General features: G+C 40.4%; 1 protein-coding gene across 1 annotated transcript; it reads left to right on the top strand.

The window, feature by feature from the left end:
• The first annotated feature begins 709 nt into the window (after positions 1 to 709).
• On the top strand, positions 710 to 1381 carry LOC132014594 (general transcription factor 3C polypeptide 6-like). The gene has a single exon (XM_059395526.1). It carries the CDS (start codon positions 710 to 712, stop codon positions 1379 to 1381), a length of 672 nt encoding a protein of 223 aa, XP_059251509.1.
• Positions 1382 to 19192: the final 17811 nt, after the last annotated feature.

Below are 19192 nucleotides of genomic sequence, written 5' to 3'. Positions count from 1 at the left end.
TACACAGAAAAGTATATTATACCATTTGTCAGTGCTAGGATGGATGGAGGTGTTATAGGGTGCTAACCATGGCCTTGGGCTCTTCTGGTCCTCATTTCTATCACACAAATTGTCATAGTACCACTTGTCTTGCCAAACAGGGCAATAGGCACATTTCAAAGGAAATGATGTAGATAGAAGTGAATGAAAGACACAGAGATTTGCATTATTATTCCTCTGCAAAGAGGGAGAAAGCTGGCATGAAGAGAGTATTCAAAGACTTTCCAGCAAAACACAGGGCTAAGTTCTGGCCGATAGGACTCAAAGGAGCCTGTCTATCTAATCACTGCAGCAGGAAATGTAATTCTTCACAAAGCCAATGTTGCTGTGAGAGAATTTGCATGAGGTCCAAGATAGGATATAAAAGTTTCTCTGCTGTTGCTGCAGCTGAGTGATAGCTCCTAAAAAACAGGCACGCCATACTTGGTGGCTGTTTCTTCTATACCAGCTCACCTTTGATCCTTAGCAAAAGTTTAACCTTTAAACTTTCCACCAGTGACATCACATTGTCCAACTGTGAGAACAATGAGCCATGGAGGGAACATGCCCTATTCAAACTGTGACACTATCCCCTAATAACTGTGGTATGTTACTCTTAGCCTCAGTTTCTGGAATTGTAATATGGTTGTGATAATCATCTTCCAGGTAACTTAAAGGATTTATCAAGACAATGAATGTGTTGTGGAATCATGGCCATGACAGAGAGTGGATCCAGGAGAATGGGGAAGAGGAAATAGGGAAGTTGTTGCTGGTGGAATTGTCCGGAATTATTGATTCAGTCTTTCTATCAAAATGTGAAAATAAATGCAAGATTTGGGGAATTGACACAGAGAGTCCCATTATACAAGTGGGCAGCTGTGTCCTTGCTGGAGAGTATGAAGACACTCTTGGAACCTGTGTTACATTTGAAACAAATGTTGAACATGGTGATGCAGAAGGCAGTAATACAATAATGCTAAAATATAAACGTCGTACAATGAAGAAGTTCAGCATGACAAGCACTCTTTTGACAGAAAACAAGGAAGGAGAAGAAAGCCTAGGTGGTACGAAATGGCCACAAATCAAGGACGATGATTTCTGCTGTAGACCCAACATGATTTGTAGCTTTCTGCATGAAAATGAAGATGACGACGTTGTAGCTCTAGCCTCAGATAAATCTTTGGTGTTGGAAGAGCAAGAGATTCAAAGGAAAGATAATTCAAACCTGAGTTATGAACACAGGAAATCACTGAACTTGGAAGAAAAGAATTCTGGCCCTCTTACTGATATCCCTTCTTTTGAGATGGAAGGTTATTATTTTTTTTATGGAAACTCAAGATACTGCCTTGAAAATCACTCTTAGATGAAATATTTCTCATAACTAGTAACAAATTTTTTGGAGTTTTTATATAAAATCATTGACCATGTAGATTTCAGTTGTTTACTCTTTTACTAGATTTGTTGATTATACATGCATTTATAATTAGAGCACAGTTTAATGCCAGAGTCATTAAGGACCTAATATGAATTAAATTTTTAAAAATCTGGTATAAATGACTATTGGGACTCTTCTCTGGTAAATCCTTTAAATTGAGAGTTTTATTAAGGTAAGTGTATGAGTTTTTTTTTTTATTGTAGCCATTATAAATTACTGCAAACTTAGTGGCTTAAAATGATACAAGTGCAATATCTTATAGTTTTGTAAGTCATATATCTGACATGGGCTGGGCCAAAATCAAGGTGTTGAAGGATTTCATTCTTTTCTGGAGGTTGGGGGTGGGGGACACTCTGTTTCCTTGTTCATCTATTTGTTGGAAGATTTCAATTCTTTGCCACTGAAGCATCAGTGTCCCATTTTCTTCCTGTCCTCTGAGGGCCATTTCCAGCTTCTAGAGACTGCCTACATTCCTTGGCTTATGGTCTTTTTCTCCTCAAAGCCAGTAAATCTCTTTTTCCTCCCACCATCCTATTTCTGACCCATTTTGCTAATTACCTGACCCAGTATCTGTTTTCTTTTTTACTTTGTAACAATCGCAGAATTATTCAGATTAGCCATGGGCCCCTATAGGTGTATATATGTATGTACATGGTCATATGACAAAGTTCTGGTCGGTGACATGGAATTCTAGGTGTTGAGTGTGGATGCTTCTGGAAAATTTCCTTAAACTTTAAAGCATAAAGGGAGATGAGCCGCTTTTTTTTTTTTCCTCCTGGAACATGGATGTGGTGGCTAGAGCTTCAGCAGGCTTTCGGACTATAAAGAAACTGTGGAAATAGAATCTGTGAGTTGCAGAGCAACAAGATAGAAGATTGGATCCTGATATGATGCTTCCCTGGACTGCCAAGAATAAAGAAGGTTAATAATAAAACCCTTTCTTTTTCTCCCTGGTGAAATGACTTCAAATTTACCTTTTGGCACTGTTTCTCTGGAAATCTGCTAGAGAACATAATAATAAAATGTCAGCTATGAAGTCAGGCAATATTGTTTGTGATTAAAAATGACCCTTTATTGGGGCCCCTGGGTGGCTTAGTTGGTTAAGTGTCTGCTCTTGATCTCAGCTCAGGTCTTGATTTCAGGGTTATGAGTTCAAGCTCTGCATTGGGCTCCATGTGGAGCCTACTTTAAAAAAAAAAAAAAAAAGACCCCTTATTGGTAAATTGTGTCTAGACCAGGAAGACTACAATAGCTATAAATGTCCTTTGGCAAATATGAACTTACTTAAGCACTGTGTATTGTTTATTTGTTTGTTCATTTGTGTTTTGGGGTGGGCTCTGTGACCAGTGATGGGCTTGGACTCACAGACCTGAGACCAAGAGCCACATGGTCTACTGACTGAGCCAGCCAGGTGCCCAAGCACTGTGTTACTTATTATGAAGATTCCTGAAAGCTACACTCATGACTGTTTCAAGAGATGATGACTCTTGCAAAGTCTGAAGGTTCTAAGCTAGCCCAGTTTCTGCATCCACCCAAATAATCTTGTTCTTGCACCTGAACTGACACTTGGGCACAGGACTAAAACCTCCTGTTGAAATAAGGCTCACACCATTGTTCTGTTTCCTGTGAAGTTAAGTGAGTCTGGTGCTGGGTTCAGTCCTATAGGCCAATAAAGCCTACTAGGTCCTGTAAGTGTGAACCTCTTTCCAAATCTGTGACTGCCACTGTTGAGGCAGGGAAGGCACTGCCACTACCTGCCTCTGGCCTTTATGTAAAAGAAATAACTTGTCTCTTGTTTAAGTCACTCTGTAATAGCCACACTTAATCCTATTTAATATATTATGCATTTTGAGAAACAGAAAAGTATAAGGAACTAGAATGGAAAATTCTTGAGATTTGTAATCTTGCTAATGATATTGATCTACACTAGTATAGTTCTACCTCCAATTTAATATGATAATAAAGTCTTATATTCTTTTTAACTTTATTTTTAATTTTTTATTATGTTATGTTACTTAAAGTCTTATATTCTGAAAAAAAAAAAAAGACAATGAAAGCATCTAGCAGAATTAGAATTAGCAGAATCCTTGGTACACATTGAGTGCCCTAAAAATGGAGGAGAAGAATGGCATGCGAGTTTATTCCATCTTTACGCACTCAGGGTAGCCATAAGTCAGTTTCTTAATCTGGACATTGCCACCACCTAGCAGAATGGAGGCTGTATGTAGTGTTTGTGGAATGAAGAAATGGCATGCAGAATAGCTATAAGAAGTCCTTGAAGGACACAATAAGGTACCTCTGGCTAAAAATGCCTTCCTCTATATGAAAGACCCTTTACTTCAGAGCCCAGATGGTGCCCAGAAGTTGGAGAAATCAATTTTATGATTCACAATCTCAATAGCACCTTTGTTCGAGAAGAGAGACATTGATACTCAATGGGAGAAAAAAGAACAGTCCCCGTCACTCTATAATTACCGGGGTTTTCCTCCTCCCCTCTAACTAAAGGCAAAGCTTACTTTGACAAAGGGAACACTATAACCTGCTTCTGCTCTGGCAGATTAAAAAAAATATGTCATTTTCAGGTTCCTCTGAACACAATCATCTCATGCAATAGAGAGACTATTCATTGAAATCAATTCTCTTCACTTTGTAAAAGTTGAGTCACACAAAAAGTCAAGGTTTGCTTAGACTAATATTGCCCACAGTATGTCAGCTGGAACACTGGATCTGCAGGATGTCAGTAACTATTACCAGCAAGAAAGGGCTCCATAGCACCTCTGTTTGAGAAACAATAGCATAAAAGTAAAAACTTTTAAAGGGTGAAATTTGAGGAGTTCTGTTAACTGTTGAGTTGTTTCTTCTTCAGTGTGTTATGAGGCAATGTCAGTCTCCAACAGAGGGTGGACTGTGGCCTAATTCACTGGATTCCTAGAGCATCTTAAAGGATTTGCCATACTTTGAGAAACATTGCCTTAACTCAGGGGACAGGACCAGATAACCTTTCCCAGTCCCTCCTGTCCCAGATTAGCTGTTCATTTCCTGCTCTAGAATATTCAACTGGATGCTACCAATAGGTTGAGCATGTTTGCAGACTCTGGGAAATGATCTCTGACAATCTCATGACTCCATTTCTTTTTTCATGTAAGGATTCATTAATTCATCAAACATACATTAGAAATCTGCTATAGATCAGGCACCATGATTAAGGTAGTGATCTCTCTTGGAAAGAAGATGCTCTTCAATTATAGAAATGAGAGAGGAGAGAAGGGAAACCCAGGTCAGGATGGAGGATTTTAGAATCGGAGAAAGCCCAAGGAGGTCAGAGGAAGTGAAAGAAGAGCTTGCAGCAGATGGATAGGTCAGAGTTCCAATTAACTAATATGTATTTATTGAGAGTTTCCTGTTGCATGTTCTCTTTTAGGTGTCAGGAGTATGATAGTGAACAAGGCAAAAGCCTTGGGGAAAAGAGAAAGTTAGATTTTGCTTTAGATAAACCATTTTGCCTTCCTTGTGGAAGGGGTAAGGCCATGGCTGGGATATAGGCACAGTGAACTAGATAAAAATCAGAAAGCCTGACCTGGAGCCATCACAGTGGAGATGTTGAGACATAGATACACCCAGAAAGCTCTTAAGGATACAGAATGGACAGAATGTGATAAATGACTGGATTTAGAGGTTAAATAAGAGATACAAATCCAGAAAAAGTTTTAGGAAATCAGCTTTCAGCAATTAGGTAGAAAGTGGTGCCATTCCATGAGATGGGTAGACTCTGGAAGGACTGTCAGTGCAGGTGTGTGGGTTCAAGGTGTGTGGGGACATTCAAAAGATGTTCCTACTGACATTAATTTTAGCCCAGTGAGATCCTTTTGAACTTCTGGCCTTGAGAACTATAAGAAAATAAATTCTGTATTGTTTGAAATACTAAGATTGTGGTGATTTGTTAGAGCAGCAATAGAAAACTAGTAGAGGTAGTCAGAAAGAACCACAATTCAACTTGGGACAAAAAATGGTGCCCCCTAAATGTCCTCTTCTCAGAAGAAGCAAGACATGGGTCAGTGTGCCTTGTCTCCTCTATGCTCAGGGAAAATAAGACTGGCTTCCCATTTTTTGTGGTCTTATACTAAGTACCTCAGCATAGCACAGAAATTAAGATGGCAGAACTCACATACAGTATAATTGCATTCACATGAAGTTAAAAACAGGCAAAACCAATGAACAGTGTGAAAGTAGAGGGAGGTTTTCACTAGGTAGAAGGAGCAGTGGTCGGGAAGGAACATGTGGGGGTCTTCTGGGCATTGGGTACATTCTATTTCTGGACCTGGTGATAACCATGCTCTCAATGGGATAACACAAGGATTCACAGATTTTTTTTTTTTTCTGTAAAGGGTCATCTAGGAAATATTTAAGATTTGGAAGCCATATGCATCTGTCTTAACCACTCAGCTCTGCCACTGAAGTTCAAAAGCAGCTACTGACAGGTCGTAAATGATGGGTATTGCTGTATTCTAATAAAACCTTGTTTACAATAACAGATGGTAGACTGGAATTGGCCAGTGAGTCACAGTTCGATGACCCCTATGATAGTGTATTGAACTATATATTTATGATCTGTGCACTTCTCCACATGTGTTTCATTGCACAATTTTTTAAAGTTTAAAATGTAATAAACAAACTATAATGGAGGACAGGATTCTGGATTCAGACTGCCTAGATTCAATTCCTGACCCTTCCGCTCAATTACCCTGTGATATCTGTCTGCTTGACTTCTCTGTGTCTCCATCTCCTCATCTACAACCTGGGGACAATAATACTACCTCTTCTGTGAGTATTGCAACATTGAAAGGAGATCAAATATGTAGTGTTTAAAGCAGTACCTGGTCTATGGGCAGCCTTCAGTCAATATTTGCTGTTACTCTTATTGATGCTCATACCAGTTGTATTCATGTTGGGTCACAGAGCAGCAGCTTCATCATTCTCCTGCCACAATCTTTCAGTGGCTCTCTGTGTTCCTTCATATTTCTTAAGTGGGTAAGGGAGGCTCATTCAATCCTCTAAGTTGTACCTTGAGCCACACTGAGGCTCCTGGCAACTTGGAACTCCCTCACCACACCATGTTCTTCATGCCCCTGAAATTTGGGGAATACTGTTCTAACTACCTGGGATGGCTATCTTCTTAGCCACTTGGTAATCTCTTACTCTGATCTTCAAATAAATGCCGTCTCCTATAGGAAGCCTCTCGGCCCTCTGTATCATAGATTACTAACCTCAGAACTTGAACACATGTGTCTATTCTTATTTTTCTCATTCCTATCTGTCTGTGTTGGTCAAGAGCCAAGAACACTCTACGCACCCAATGCAAAATGGACTACATATATATGTTCCCTTTTGACTGCAAGCTCTTACTCATCCTATCTCCCCAGCCCTTAGCATAGTACTCAACACTTGGCTAGTGCTCAATCAATATTTGTCACATGGATGAATGAATTGATTGCTGGAACTAACCCCAAGGCCTGGGCATCCCACAGACAAGTAGAGCCAGATAACAAGAAGCACAGTACCAATCTCAGTGAGCCACATAGAGATTTCCAGCCATCATGAGTTCCAATTACCAAGGGATAATATTATAAGAGTCTTATCTGTATTTTACACCACAGGGGAAATTCTGTGGATGTTACTATAATTATTGCTCAGATTTTCCAGTCATAACAACAAACAAAATGCATGCCCACCATTTCCCAAAGAGTCAGTGAGAGACAAATACCCTATTGAGACAATTATATTGCACATCTGCGGTCCATAATTGTCTACAACTCCCATAGAATCCAAGAACATCACATTAATGCTAGAAAGGACCTCAGAGACCAAATAGTCCACCCCATCATTTTATAGACGAGGGGAAAATAACATGCAGAGTTCTTTTTTCCAGATCATTTTGCTATGGTGCATTTTTCCTGGAATTGATGACATAATATAATTTACAGGTAATATTTTATTTCACTTGTAATCTTACATTTATAGTCTTACAAACATACATACATAGCTGTGGGGAAAATTTACAATTATTTGGAAGAAGTGTTGTTATACAGCCAGGATCTAAAGAGAGAAAGGACCTTGGGTACAATTTTGTCACTTGTCAATAGTGACAGTTCATGACATGGAAATCACTTTCACAGTAATTTCCAAGCAGTGTCATGGTGAGCATAATGTCCACGTCTGAAGGAGAACAGGAGGTTGTAGGAATAAATGCATGAATTGTTTTGTTATATCACAAACCATTGATAGAAAGAAAACAGGTGTTATCAAGAGTACTCATCATTCTTCGGGGAGTTTCCAGGGACATCTACAGATGCCTGCTGTTCTGACCAACGCCTACAACTCTGGAACCTTGTTTTTCATATTCTGAATCATCCCAGTGTGTCTCCTTTCTCTGCTGCCATGAAGAAGTTATAAAAACCCCAAGTAGGACTGCCATGGGCATTTCTTGAAAAGCAAGAGACAAAACCAGATTGGAAATAAGAACTATGTTCTTCATGCTCTTGTTTTGCTGCTTCTTTCATGTCATGTTTCTTTAGTGCCCTGCATAAACCCTGTATCCTAATCAGACCAAGCTTCTTGATTGCCCCATTACCTAATTTAATGGTTCTCACACACCTCCTGAGGCCTGGAATCTCCTCTTGACCATTTCCCTGGTCAACTTGCAATTTGGAAGAATGCATTTCAATTACTTCTCCTGCAAACAGTGCTATTTCACAGCTTCCAGCAAGTGCCTCATCAGTGCTCGTATCTCAGTTCTGAGACACCACAGGTTACTTAAGACAGGGACTAGGTCCTACACCAGTGTCTAGCACAGTAGCAGGCAGTGCAAGTTTGCCAAATGAATGGATGATGCAGTAAAGTTATGGGAAAAACCAGGTTCAAGTAGGATAAGAGTGGGCAATGACATTATATATTCTGCCCAATCATTTTTGGGGAACAAAGTAGCCAGGTTTCTTTATAAATAAATTTGTTGGAGTCTTCCATGTGCAAATCTGCTTAGTAAATATCCAAGGGGGGTGGCTTTCACTAAGTACCTAATAAAGATAGACTTCCTAACTTATTTGTCCATGGAACGCTGCATGTGTGTGTGTGTGTGTGCATGTGTACGTGTGATGCTTCTCTTACCAACCTCAGAAATTCTGCTCAGGAGATGCAGCTTTAGGACTTCTTCAACTGGACCATTTCCTTAAGGGTGAAACCATTACCTGAAATTATGTTGTTAATCAATGGCTAAGTCATAGATCCCATGTTCAGGGCTATGAGTGCAACCATGAGTGGTTAAGTTGAATTAGACTTAAGGTTGCTCCATGCAATCTGTGCCCTCTATAATACCCACCACCTGGTACCCCAACCTCCCACCCCCCCCGCCACTTCAAACCCCTCAGATGGTTTTTTAGAGTCCATAGTCTCTCATGCTTCACCTCCCCTTCCAATTTCCCCCAACTCCCTTCTCCTTTCTAACTCCCCTTGTCCTCCATGATATTTGTTATGCTCCACAAATAAGTGAAACCATATGATAATTGACTCTCTCTGCTTGACTGATTTCACTCAGCATAATCTCTTCCAGTCCCGTCCATGTTGCTACAAAAGCTGGGTATTCATCCTTTCTGATGGAGGAACCTTGTTTTTCATATTCTGAATCATCCCAGTGTGTCTCCTTTCCCTGCTGCCATGAAGAAGTTATAAAAACCCCAAATAGGACTGCCATGGGCATTTCTTGAAAAGCAAGAGACAAAACCAGATTGGAAATAAGAACCATGTTCTTCATGCTCTTGTTTTGCTGCTTCTTTCATGTCATGTTTCTTTAGTGCCCTGCATAAACCCTGTATCCTAATCAGACCAAGCTTCTTGATTGCCCCATTACCTAATTTAATGGTTCTCACACACCTCCTGAGGCCTGATGGAGGCATAATACTCCATAGTGTATATGGACCACATCTTCCTTAGCCATTCGTCTGTTGAAGGTCATCTTGGTTCTTTCCATAGTTTGGCGACCGTGGCCATTGCTGCTATAAACATTGGAGTACAGATGGCCCTTCTTTTCACGACATCTGTATCTTCGGGGTAAATACCCAGGAGTGCAATTGCAGGGTCATAGGGAAGTTCTATTTTTAATTTCTTGAGGAAACTTCACACTGTTCTTCAAAGAGGCTGCACCAACTTGCATTCCTACCAACAGTGTAAGAGGGTTCCCCTTTCTCCACATCCTCTCCAACACATGTTGTTTCCTGTTTTGTTCATTTTGACCATTCTAACTGGTATAAGGTGATATCTCAATGTGGTTTTAATTTGAATCTCCCTGAGGGCTAGTGATGATGAACATTTTTTCATGTGTCTGATAGCCATTTGTATGTCTTGATTGAAGAAGTGTCTGTTCAAAAAATGGGCAGAAGATATGAACCTCTTGTCAACTTTGAGGTCAAAACTCCCACAATGAAAAACTTCTGAAGTTCTGCAAAACCTACCTGGACTTCTGACCCAGAGACATCTTGCATATTTTCCTTAAAAATAATTAAGTAAATGGCCATGCCAAGTTGCCTAGCTTTTATTTTTTTCATCTCTAGGTAAGTAACAGGTGCCAGAAATAGCTTCTCACCATTACATTTGTGTGACATATTTCTGGGTGATCCGCATGCAGTATAGTATGGATAAGGAGCAGAAAAACCACCTTTTGAAACTGATAATTTTCCCACAAATGATATTTTTGTAGGGATAATATTCTTGCTAATGATTTTATTTATGCTTGTTGTGAATCTCCTAGGTATTATATGAATGAATAAGGTAAAAAGGCAATGTGATTCAGAAATTAATCCCCAAACCATTTACTGATCATTTCCTATATGCTGGTTGTTGAAGGTACAATAGTCCAGTTCTAGAAGCTGAAAAAAAAAATCTATCAAGGAGATTACTGTTCCTCTGCAAAGACAAATCATAATTTAAAAGAAAAACAGCTACCAAGGAATGTCTTGCAGTTTAAAAAGCCTGGTATATGGTAGATGCTCAATAAATGTTGAGTGAATTAGCAAATGAATGCACAATGAACTAACATGGACAACATTTGAATGCATGTCTGGACATAGCAGGATAGGGCTACACGAAGAACTGAGAATGAAGAGGGACCTTGCAAATGGGAACCCTCAAATGGACATGTTCTAGATGCATGGGGAGAATAGGTGGAAAGCTTAAGTGAGTAGGATAGCAGAAGGAGAGAGCTTTTAAGGGCAAAGACTGGACATGTCTGACAGGAGCATGGAGTTTGGGTTGGGACACAGCTTTTCTGTTGGACAGTTACACTGGGAAAAGATTTAGAAGAACATTAAATGCCATGTTATGGACCCGAAATTTTATCCTGAAGGTAAAAGGAAGCACAGAAAGAAGCTTTGACCTAAAGAGTGATAGATGTAGGTTTGTTTTTTGAAAGACAGTTGCCTTATCATAGATCACAAGGATGGAAATATCCATTTGTTAAATATTGAATGAAAGGACCCCTCTCAAATCAGAAGTCCTTGGGAATATAGGTACACGTCAATGCTTCAGGATTCTGTAAAGGCAAGGAATTGAGTAGACAATGCTGGAGAGAAGCAACCCTGACATAAGACAGACTGATTTTTCAGGCTCTACCACTGAAGAGCTGTGAGATTTAGGGCAAGTTACTTAACCTTGCCAAACCTCAATTTCTTCCACTGCAAAATGGGAATAAGGTTGGTGGTCAAGATTAAAATAGATGATGAATGTCAACTGTTTACAAAGTACCTGATTCATAGTAAATAGTCAAAACTTGATCTATTAACATAGAACTTGCAATCTCAATTGACATCTCATCCTCTCAAATGGCTCTTGTAAGAAGATAATGGATTAGTGAATCAGCTTTGAAGATGTTACTCCCTCAGTCTCCCTTCCTGTAAGATTTTAGAACATGTGTTGAAGGAATGTTGAAAGTCAGAATTAATATTTGGTTTCTTCCATTAATATTTTTGCTGTATTTGAGCATGCATAATTGTATGCCGCAGGGATTTAAATTTTTGTGACATCAAAGGCCTATTTGTGCCCAGCCTACTTCTTGGTATCTTAACTCAGTTTCCATTTCCGTGTGACGGAAGTTAGAGAAAGACAATGCCAACTCATTCTCAATGTCCTGCTTTAGAGACTCGTCCAAAGACACACAGCCACCAGCCAATGGAGAAGCAGGTCCTAGAATGTAGGTTCTCCCTTTCCCAGAGTGGTGTCCACTCACATCCACAAAATGGCTTTTTTCACCCCTACTAAAGTGTGCCAACCAAGCAGTGATATAATATGAGAACAGGTACTGAAGCAGCCACTTGAAGAGGTACAGGAACGCATAGGTGCTTCCTGGCATGTGGCAAATATGTAGTGTTCACTTTCCAAATGAGTCAGATACACATTCTTATGGCTTCATTCCATTTTTGCATGAAATACAAAAAATCTTTTCAGCAACCCACATGCAAATATTTGAAATGGTGCTTTTCAGCTCGCAACGTCTTCCCTGAACCTTCTAATCAAACAACCGGAATCGGTGTGGAAACAGCATAGAAAGCTTTTGTAATTTTATATCAGAAATTTCCAAGCTGTGTGCCACCTCGTCAGGGGATCTCATCCTGAAGTCAGTACTTCCCCAGCTGACACTGAAGACTTTGCTCTGAAAGGACAGCCCCACGTTGCAGAGTACATGCCTAAATATAGATCATATAGGTGCACCCCTCTCGATCCCTATTAGCTGAAGTCATCAAACACGGGCCCAAAGTAACACTCAATGAGTTGGTCTTGGTTTGGAGTCAGAAGTTATGTCTGGCCTCATGACTTTGCAAGTGCCCATAAAAATAAGGAATTATTCCATAAATAGAATGCCATTTTATGAAGGCCTCATGATGCTGTTACTGACACTAAACACTGAAGCTAGTTCAAAGTGCACCTCCTACTTCAAAACTCAACTTAAATGTCCTCTTGGTAAGAACTTCCCTGCCTAGCCCCTTTGTTCCCAAACTGCTCTGCAAGTGCTCCTCCATTCTAATAGTTTGCATGTTTTACTGAGTGTTGATGTGTTAACACATTGCTACCACCCAAAGCTGTAGTTCATGTGGAGGTAGGAATTGTCAAATTCTCTTTTCTGGAGGCCGAGGAGCATCCAGCTTTGGGGAAGTCCCCGCTCTTTGGGTGTTGGAGCAGATGAGGCAGTCAGACATAGCAGACACTACACAAAGGATAAGTGGATGAATGCACCTCAGACTTAAAGAGGGTCACCACAACAGTACTAAGGTCCAAACAGCATCAGTGTTAGTTCTAAAAAGGAGTGCAAATCCGGAGGGAAAAAGATAGGACTAGATATAGAAGATAAGTGATATGGAAGGTAAGGAAGTGAAGTATGAAGCGGAATGAGGTAGAAAAGCTAGGACAGAGGCAGGATGGGTAGAAGAACACGAGAATATTTCCAGAGACTGTAAGCTCTCTTGTAATGGCTTAGGGGCCAATGTAAAGGAGAGGCTGGACTGAAGACAGCCCCTTTCTACATCTCTTGCTTTCGACACACTGCCCAAAACAAAGCAGTTGCTATTAACTGTTTACGAAATAAACAAATGAATGAATCATAGAGTCTTGTAAGAGTTGATCTACATATTCCAATAATCTGTGTCTCAAAGAGTAATTTGGCCATCCTCTCTTTTAACATTTTTCGTAGGCTGACTTGTTTGCAAGTTATGTATCTATGAGTCCCCCCCAATCAATGATTACCCCAAAGGAACAGTCACAAAGTCCTAGAAAAAATCAGACTATCCTGCACAGGGTACGTGCTCCTTAAATACCTGTGAGGTTGCATGGAATAATACCAAATTTAGATGAATTGCTTTTCAACACAAATTGGTTTAGTGCCCCCCCCCAAAAAAAGAGTTTAGTTTTAGATGAAGGATAAAAATAGAGACATAAAAAATGAATAAGCACATGAAATGATACTCAACATCACTAGTCATTAGGGAAATGCAAATAAAAATCACAATGAGACTTCACATCATTAACATGAATATTATAAAGAGAGACAAAAACAAAGACCATAAAGAAAAAAAAATCCAAAAAATAACAAGTGTTGGTGGGGATGCAGAAAAATTAGAACTCTGTATGTTACCAATGGGAACATAACATGGCATAGCTGCTGTGGAAAACAATATGGTAATTTCTCCAAAAGTTCAAAATAGAATTACCGTAGGAACCAGCAATTCCACTCCTGGGTATATACCCAAAAGAATTTAAAATAAGTACTGGAAGAGATATTTGTGCACACATGTTCATAGCAGCATTATTTGTGATAACCAAAGGGTGGAAATAGTAACCCAAGTGTCGGTCAACAGATAAATGCATAAACAAAATGAGGCGAACATATAATGGGATATTATTCAGCCCTAAAAAGGAAAGAAATTCTGACACATGCTACAACATGGATGAACCTTATAGATCTTACATTAAGTTAAAGAAGTCACTAAAGGACAAGTATTATATGAGTCTACTTATTTGAGGTACCCAAAGTGTTCAAATTCTTAGAGACAGAAAGCAGGTTGTCAGGGGGTGAAAACAGTAAAGAATAATGAGCTATTGTTTAATGGTACAGACTTTCAGCTTCAGAAGATGACGAAAGTTCCAGAGATGGATGATGGTGATGCTTGTACAACAATGTTAATGTACTTAATGCCCTTGAACTACACACTTAAAAATACCTAAAATGGTAATTTTATGTGATGTGCTTTTACCATAATAAATATATATAACCCATTAGCAAGACTTTCTTTTTTTAACAAATTATTTAGACCTTTATTTTTTTTTTATTTTATTTTTTCAGTGTTCCAAGAGTCATTGTTTATGCACCACACCCAGAGCTCCATGCAATACGTGCCCTCCTTAATACCCACCAGCAGGTGAGATGTTAAAAAATTGATTAATCACTAACTTCCTAGAGGTTTGCCATTTTAAATATCTCTCTTTTTATCAATTTTAGAAAAAAAAAATGACTAAGGAGCACCAAAAAACATACAACCACACACACATACATACACACAAACACCTTAACCACAAACACAAACAACAGTATTTTATAGCAAGGCTTTTTTTGTAAGCCAGATTGCTGACTCTAGTAATAGAAGCTAGAATGACACACCTCCAAGTCCTCTCAAGGAGTTAGCTTCCAAACGAGCAGGTAGGCTCTAGTCCCTCTCCATTGCAAAGGACTCGCTCCTTCAGCCCCTTCCACATCCTTTGAGAATCGTGGACTCAGAGCAGAAATAAGACTTTCTGTGAAGTATTCTGGTCTCTGAGAGAAAAGAGAAGTTTCTCTTCCTCTCTTATAATAGACTCTCCTTCAGTAAAACTCACTCACAAGCAAAGGGAAGGTAGAGAAACCTCTTACAGCTCACCTGCCCACACAGAATCTTGATGGACGTTGCACATATCACAATTAGATATCTGGCTCTCCCACCAGACAATCCTGGATACTGGGCCCAGATCCTCGGTTCAGATCTACCCAAGAATTCAGAGAAGATCTGTGCTTTTTTTTTTTTTTTTAAAGATTTTATTTATTTGTTTGACAGACAGAGATCACAAGTAGCCAGAGAGAGAGGCAGGGAGAGAGAGTGAGGGGGAAGCAGACTCCCTGCTGAGCAGAGAGCCCGATGTGGGGCTCGATCCCAGGACCCTGGGATCATCACCTGAGCTGAAAGCAGAGGCTTTTTAACCCACAGAGCCACCCAGGCGCCCAAGATCTGTGCTTTTGATCAGCAGGTTTAACGAACAAATAAATCAGCACACAGAACTGGAGACTGGAAAGAAGGGCCCTAAAGTCCCTGATTCCTTCAGAGGCTTCCCCTCACCTTACCAAGTCCAGGTCAAGTGTCACCTTGTCCCTGAGTCCTTCTCCCATTACTCAAGTCCTTGGGGATTTCTTCTTTCCTAATTCCTAAATAATGGACTTAGATGTCCTTCAGAAAGGTTTATAAAATAGAGTCTCTTTACACCTTTTTTTTTTTTTTTTTGAGTCCTTGCACTATGTGGTATTTGGTCCTCAATTACGCAGTGATGTGATTAAAGCTTACTGCCCTGTCTTCTTTTCCCCATCCACTTGACACTAACTGCATCTCAGGATATTCTCAGGAATACTGAAGTACTTCAACAATAGCTTTATTGGGTAGGAAGACAATCTCTGCAATAACACTGTCTTTCAGCAGATCTTGGTACATAGTAAATGCTCAGTAAATGTCTGTGAACTGGCCATCTTGTGAAATCCAGAAGTAGTAGTAGCTCTGAATATCTCTTCTGTGTCCATTAATCAAGTAAGAGGCAAAAGAAGGATTCTCAGGAACCAACTCCCAGAGTGGAAGCGATTCATGGGCTTGCAATTCTGAGGGTCAGAATTGTAGGTGACTTTGACATGATTGACCAACACAGTCCCTATTCAAAAAGGAAAATTAAGTCCAAAGAAAGACAAGGGTTGGTTCAAGGTCACACAATGAGTTAGTGATAGCCCTAAGCCTGGAGCCTAAGTCTCAACTATGGGATAGGTGAGGAATCTAGACAAAGAGTTGGAAATAGTCCATTTAAAAATGTCTTTCTATGATATCAGAGAAAATTTCTCACTGAGCTTTTGCACTGGGGACATTGTACATTGACAGGGCTATATCCTGCCTTTTACAAAGTTTCCATCTAAAATCACCGTAATTCCAGAAAAAAAATATATGTTCAAAAGTCACAGAAAGTGGAAGAGAAGTGGAGACCACCCATCTCCCACAGTATGGTATGGTAATTTCACTCCCTTACAGATTATTAAAAATATTTCTCTTATTCAAGTAACTTCTACTGAGCACCTATAAGATGCCAAGTGCCATGTTAGGTCGAGGGATCCAGCAATGAATTAGGCAAGGTCTCTGTGCTTGAGAAGTGCTGAAGATAGGCAAACAAACAAGTAATCTCTAATCTACTGTGGTAGGCACAATGACAGATGTTTATAACGTGCATCAAATATTTTCAGATAGGCAGAGAGGAGGCATAAAATAAATATTTGTTGAATGAATGAATGGACTAATTAATTAGACTTTGCCTGAGTTGTTTAGGGAAAGCTTTATAGAAGATTTACATTGACTCTGGGCCTTTATTCATTCATTCAAGTGATCATTTATCCAGGTATGAGCCCATGATTTGTGACTAGGCACTGTGATAATAAGCTCCAGATACAGGGAAGAAAAAAGCAAGGCCCTTGAACTTAATCATAGATCAGTGTAACAACTAACATTTTATTCTAGATGTCTTGTTCTAATCTCTGTGTGTTCCATTAAAATGTCAGTTCTCTGAAGACAGGATCATTCTCTTTCTCTCTGCCATATTTGAAACACCTAGAACAGCACCTAGTACCCGGTAACACTTTCATAAACACCGAATGCCTGATTGAATGAGCAGGTGGGTAGTACATCGACAATGCTGTGGGACCACAGAGGAGCAGCATCTTGTCAGCAACATCTCAGGAGCCCAAAGAGGAAGAAGAATCTAAGAAAGAAGAAAGAAGGACCAGGTAGGAAGAAAATGAGAAGAATGCATCATTGTAAGAGCCAATGGAGGGGAGAGCTTCCAAAAGGAAGAAGTGATGGACTCGTCTTTCTCCAAGATCATTTTGATGAACCCCCTAGGGCCCCAGGACCAGGACTTAGATGGGACAAGCCTGGAGCCTCCGGCATGAACTCTGAGGAAGCACTATCAGGGTTTTTCCAGTGTAGGGTCAGCTCCTGAAAGCAGCACTTCCTCAAATTCTGCATCCTCCATGACTCATTCACCCCAGTTCATTGAGCTTAGCACTGGACTAGGTGCTAGGTCTCTAACTGTCAGTAAAACAGAGTCCCTGGCCTCAAGAAATGCAAGATAATCATAGACAGACATAAGTGATTGCAATGATTACAATGCAGAAGGTGAGTTCTGAAGGTATAAGCAGAAGGAGCATGGGGAAATCAGGCAAAGAGGGTCTCCGTCAAAGCACAGGCACAGAAAAGGGGCTGAGTGCTTGAGCTGAGACTATGGGACAATCACAAATTCACAGAAGGAGAATGGAGGAGCAGCATTCTGGGCAAAGGATTGGCATCCACAAAGACATGGCTTGAAAGTACATAAAGTGTTTTGACATGGTGATGTGTGATAGCTTCAAGGGAAGGGAGACAGGCAGTATGTGAGGTTAGGAATGTGGGCTCCCATTATGTGTCCTTTTAGACCAGAACTCCATCTTTATTTTTACAGTTATATTAGTATCTGGGGCCGTTTTCCTTGGAAATAGGGTGCTGCCGAAATTAATTGGGAGGCCATCAATCTGTTGGTCCTGCCTGGTCCTGGCCTCCCAGAGAACAGGGAGGAGGCCCCAACTGAGCCTTTGCTGCAGTCAGATGTATTTTTAGCCCCAGCAGAAAATAACAGCAGTGTGCATTTAATAAAAATATCAAGCCCTGGGAATGATCTAGTGCCAGTGCTGGAGCAATCAGGGACAGAATATGTTTCCAATTGAATTACTACTGTGGTCATAGTTATAAAAAGAGAGAGGGAGGAGAAAAATGTTAGGCTGGTCAGTTTCTCGGGAGCATTTAATCTCGGTTCGCTCTAATGTTAACGTTGGAAGACACATGAGCCAACTCTGCCCTTAGGAGTTATTTCAGGGGGACTGGCCAATACCGCAGCTTGCAGGCAAAGCTGGGCAGCCCTGCTGCCTGAAGTTTCCTTCTTTTCTGTCTTCTTCCCCCCCACCTCCCCCTCTGAGTTTTGGCTTCCGCTTGTTCTGCTCACAAGCTGATGAGGCACAGTGTGAATAATTACGACGAGGGTAAATTTAGATTCTGACGAGGCTGAGGGATGTGGGCTCTGAAGCTGGGCTCCAAGAGCAGAGGAGCTACTGTAACACCAGAGAGAGCCTCAGGGGTCCTGAGCACTACACTTCCCATTTTGCTTCTAGAAAAGGAAGATTCCTTTGTTGAGATTTTCCCGATCTAATCACTATTTCACTCTGTCGGTTCCCTCACACCCTTCACCATGCCCTCTAGTAAAATATCATGGTTACTCACCAACACCTTTGGGGGCGTCCTTTGTGCCAGGCACTGGCTGAGTGATTACAGACATTATGTCCTTGCGTCCTCACACTGACATGAAAAAACAGAAAGCATGAGCTCTCAGCGACTGGGGAGGAGGATGGCATTAGGACAGATTCAGTCCCTTTCCAAAGGTCACCTTGCTAATAAGTGGGAGAACCTGGATTTGGGTTCATTTGAAAAGTCATCCCCTGCTCTGCCCATGGTGTGACCCTGAGCTCCCAATTTGACCCACGTCTCTGGAACACTGGGCAGCTTCACACCCCCATATGTTACACATGCTGCTCACTCCCTGACATACCCTCCCACCCATTTTCCTAGAATTATCTCCTAGAACATCTTATTTTTTGTCCACATCCCTGTGGTATGTATCATTCTTAGTATTCGTTACAATCACTATTACATATTCAAGTCATATTGTATGCCAGGCATTATTCTAAGTGCTTTACATGTATCATCTGATTTAATTACTGCAACATTCTTACAACGAAGTGACTATTTTTATACCCTTTTCATAGAAGGGAAACTGATGCCTAACAGGATTCTTGGACTCACCCAAGCTTACAGGACTGGTAAGTGGTAGAACTGGAAAAATAAC

This window comes from Mustela nigripes, chromosome 3, assembly GCF_022355385.1.
Source record: "Mustela nigripes isolate SB6536 chromosome 3, MUSNIG.SB6536, whole genome shotgun sequence".
In the NCBI taxonomy this organism is placed as follows: domain Eukaryota; kingdom Metazoa; phylum Chordata; class Mammalia; order Carnivora; family Mustelidae; genus Mustela; species Mustela nigripes.
This window is presented reverse-complemented; position numbering and strand designations above follow the sequence as displayed.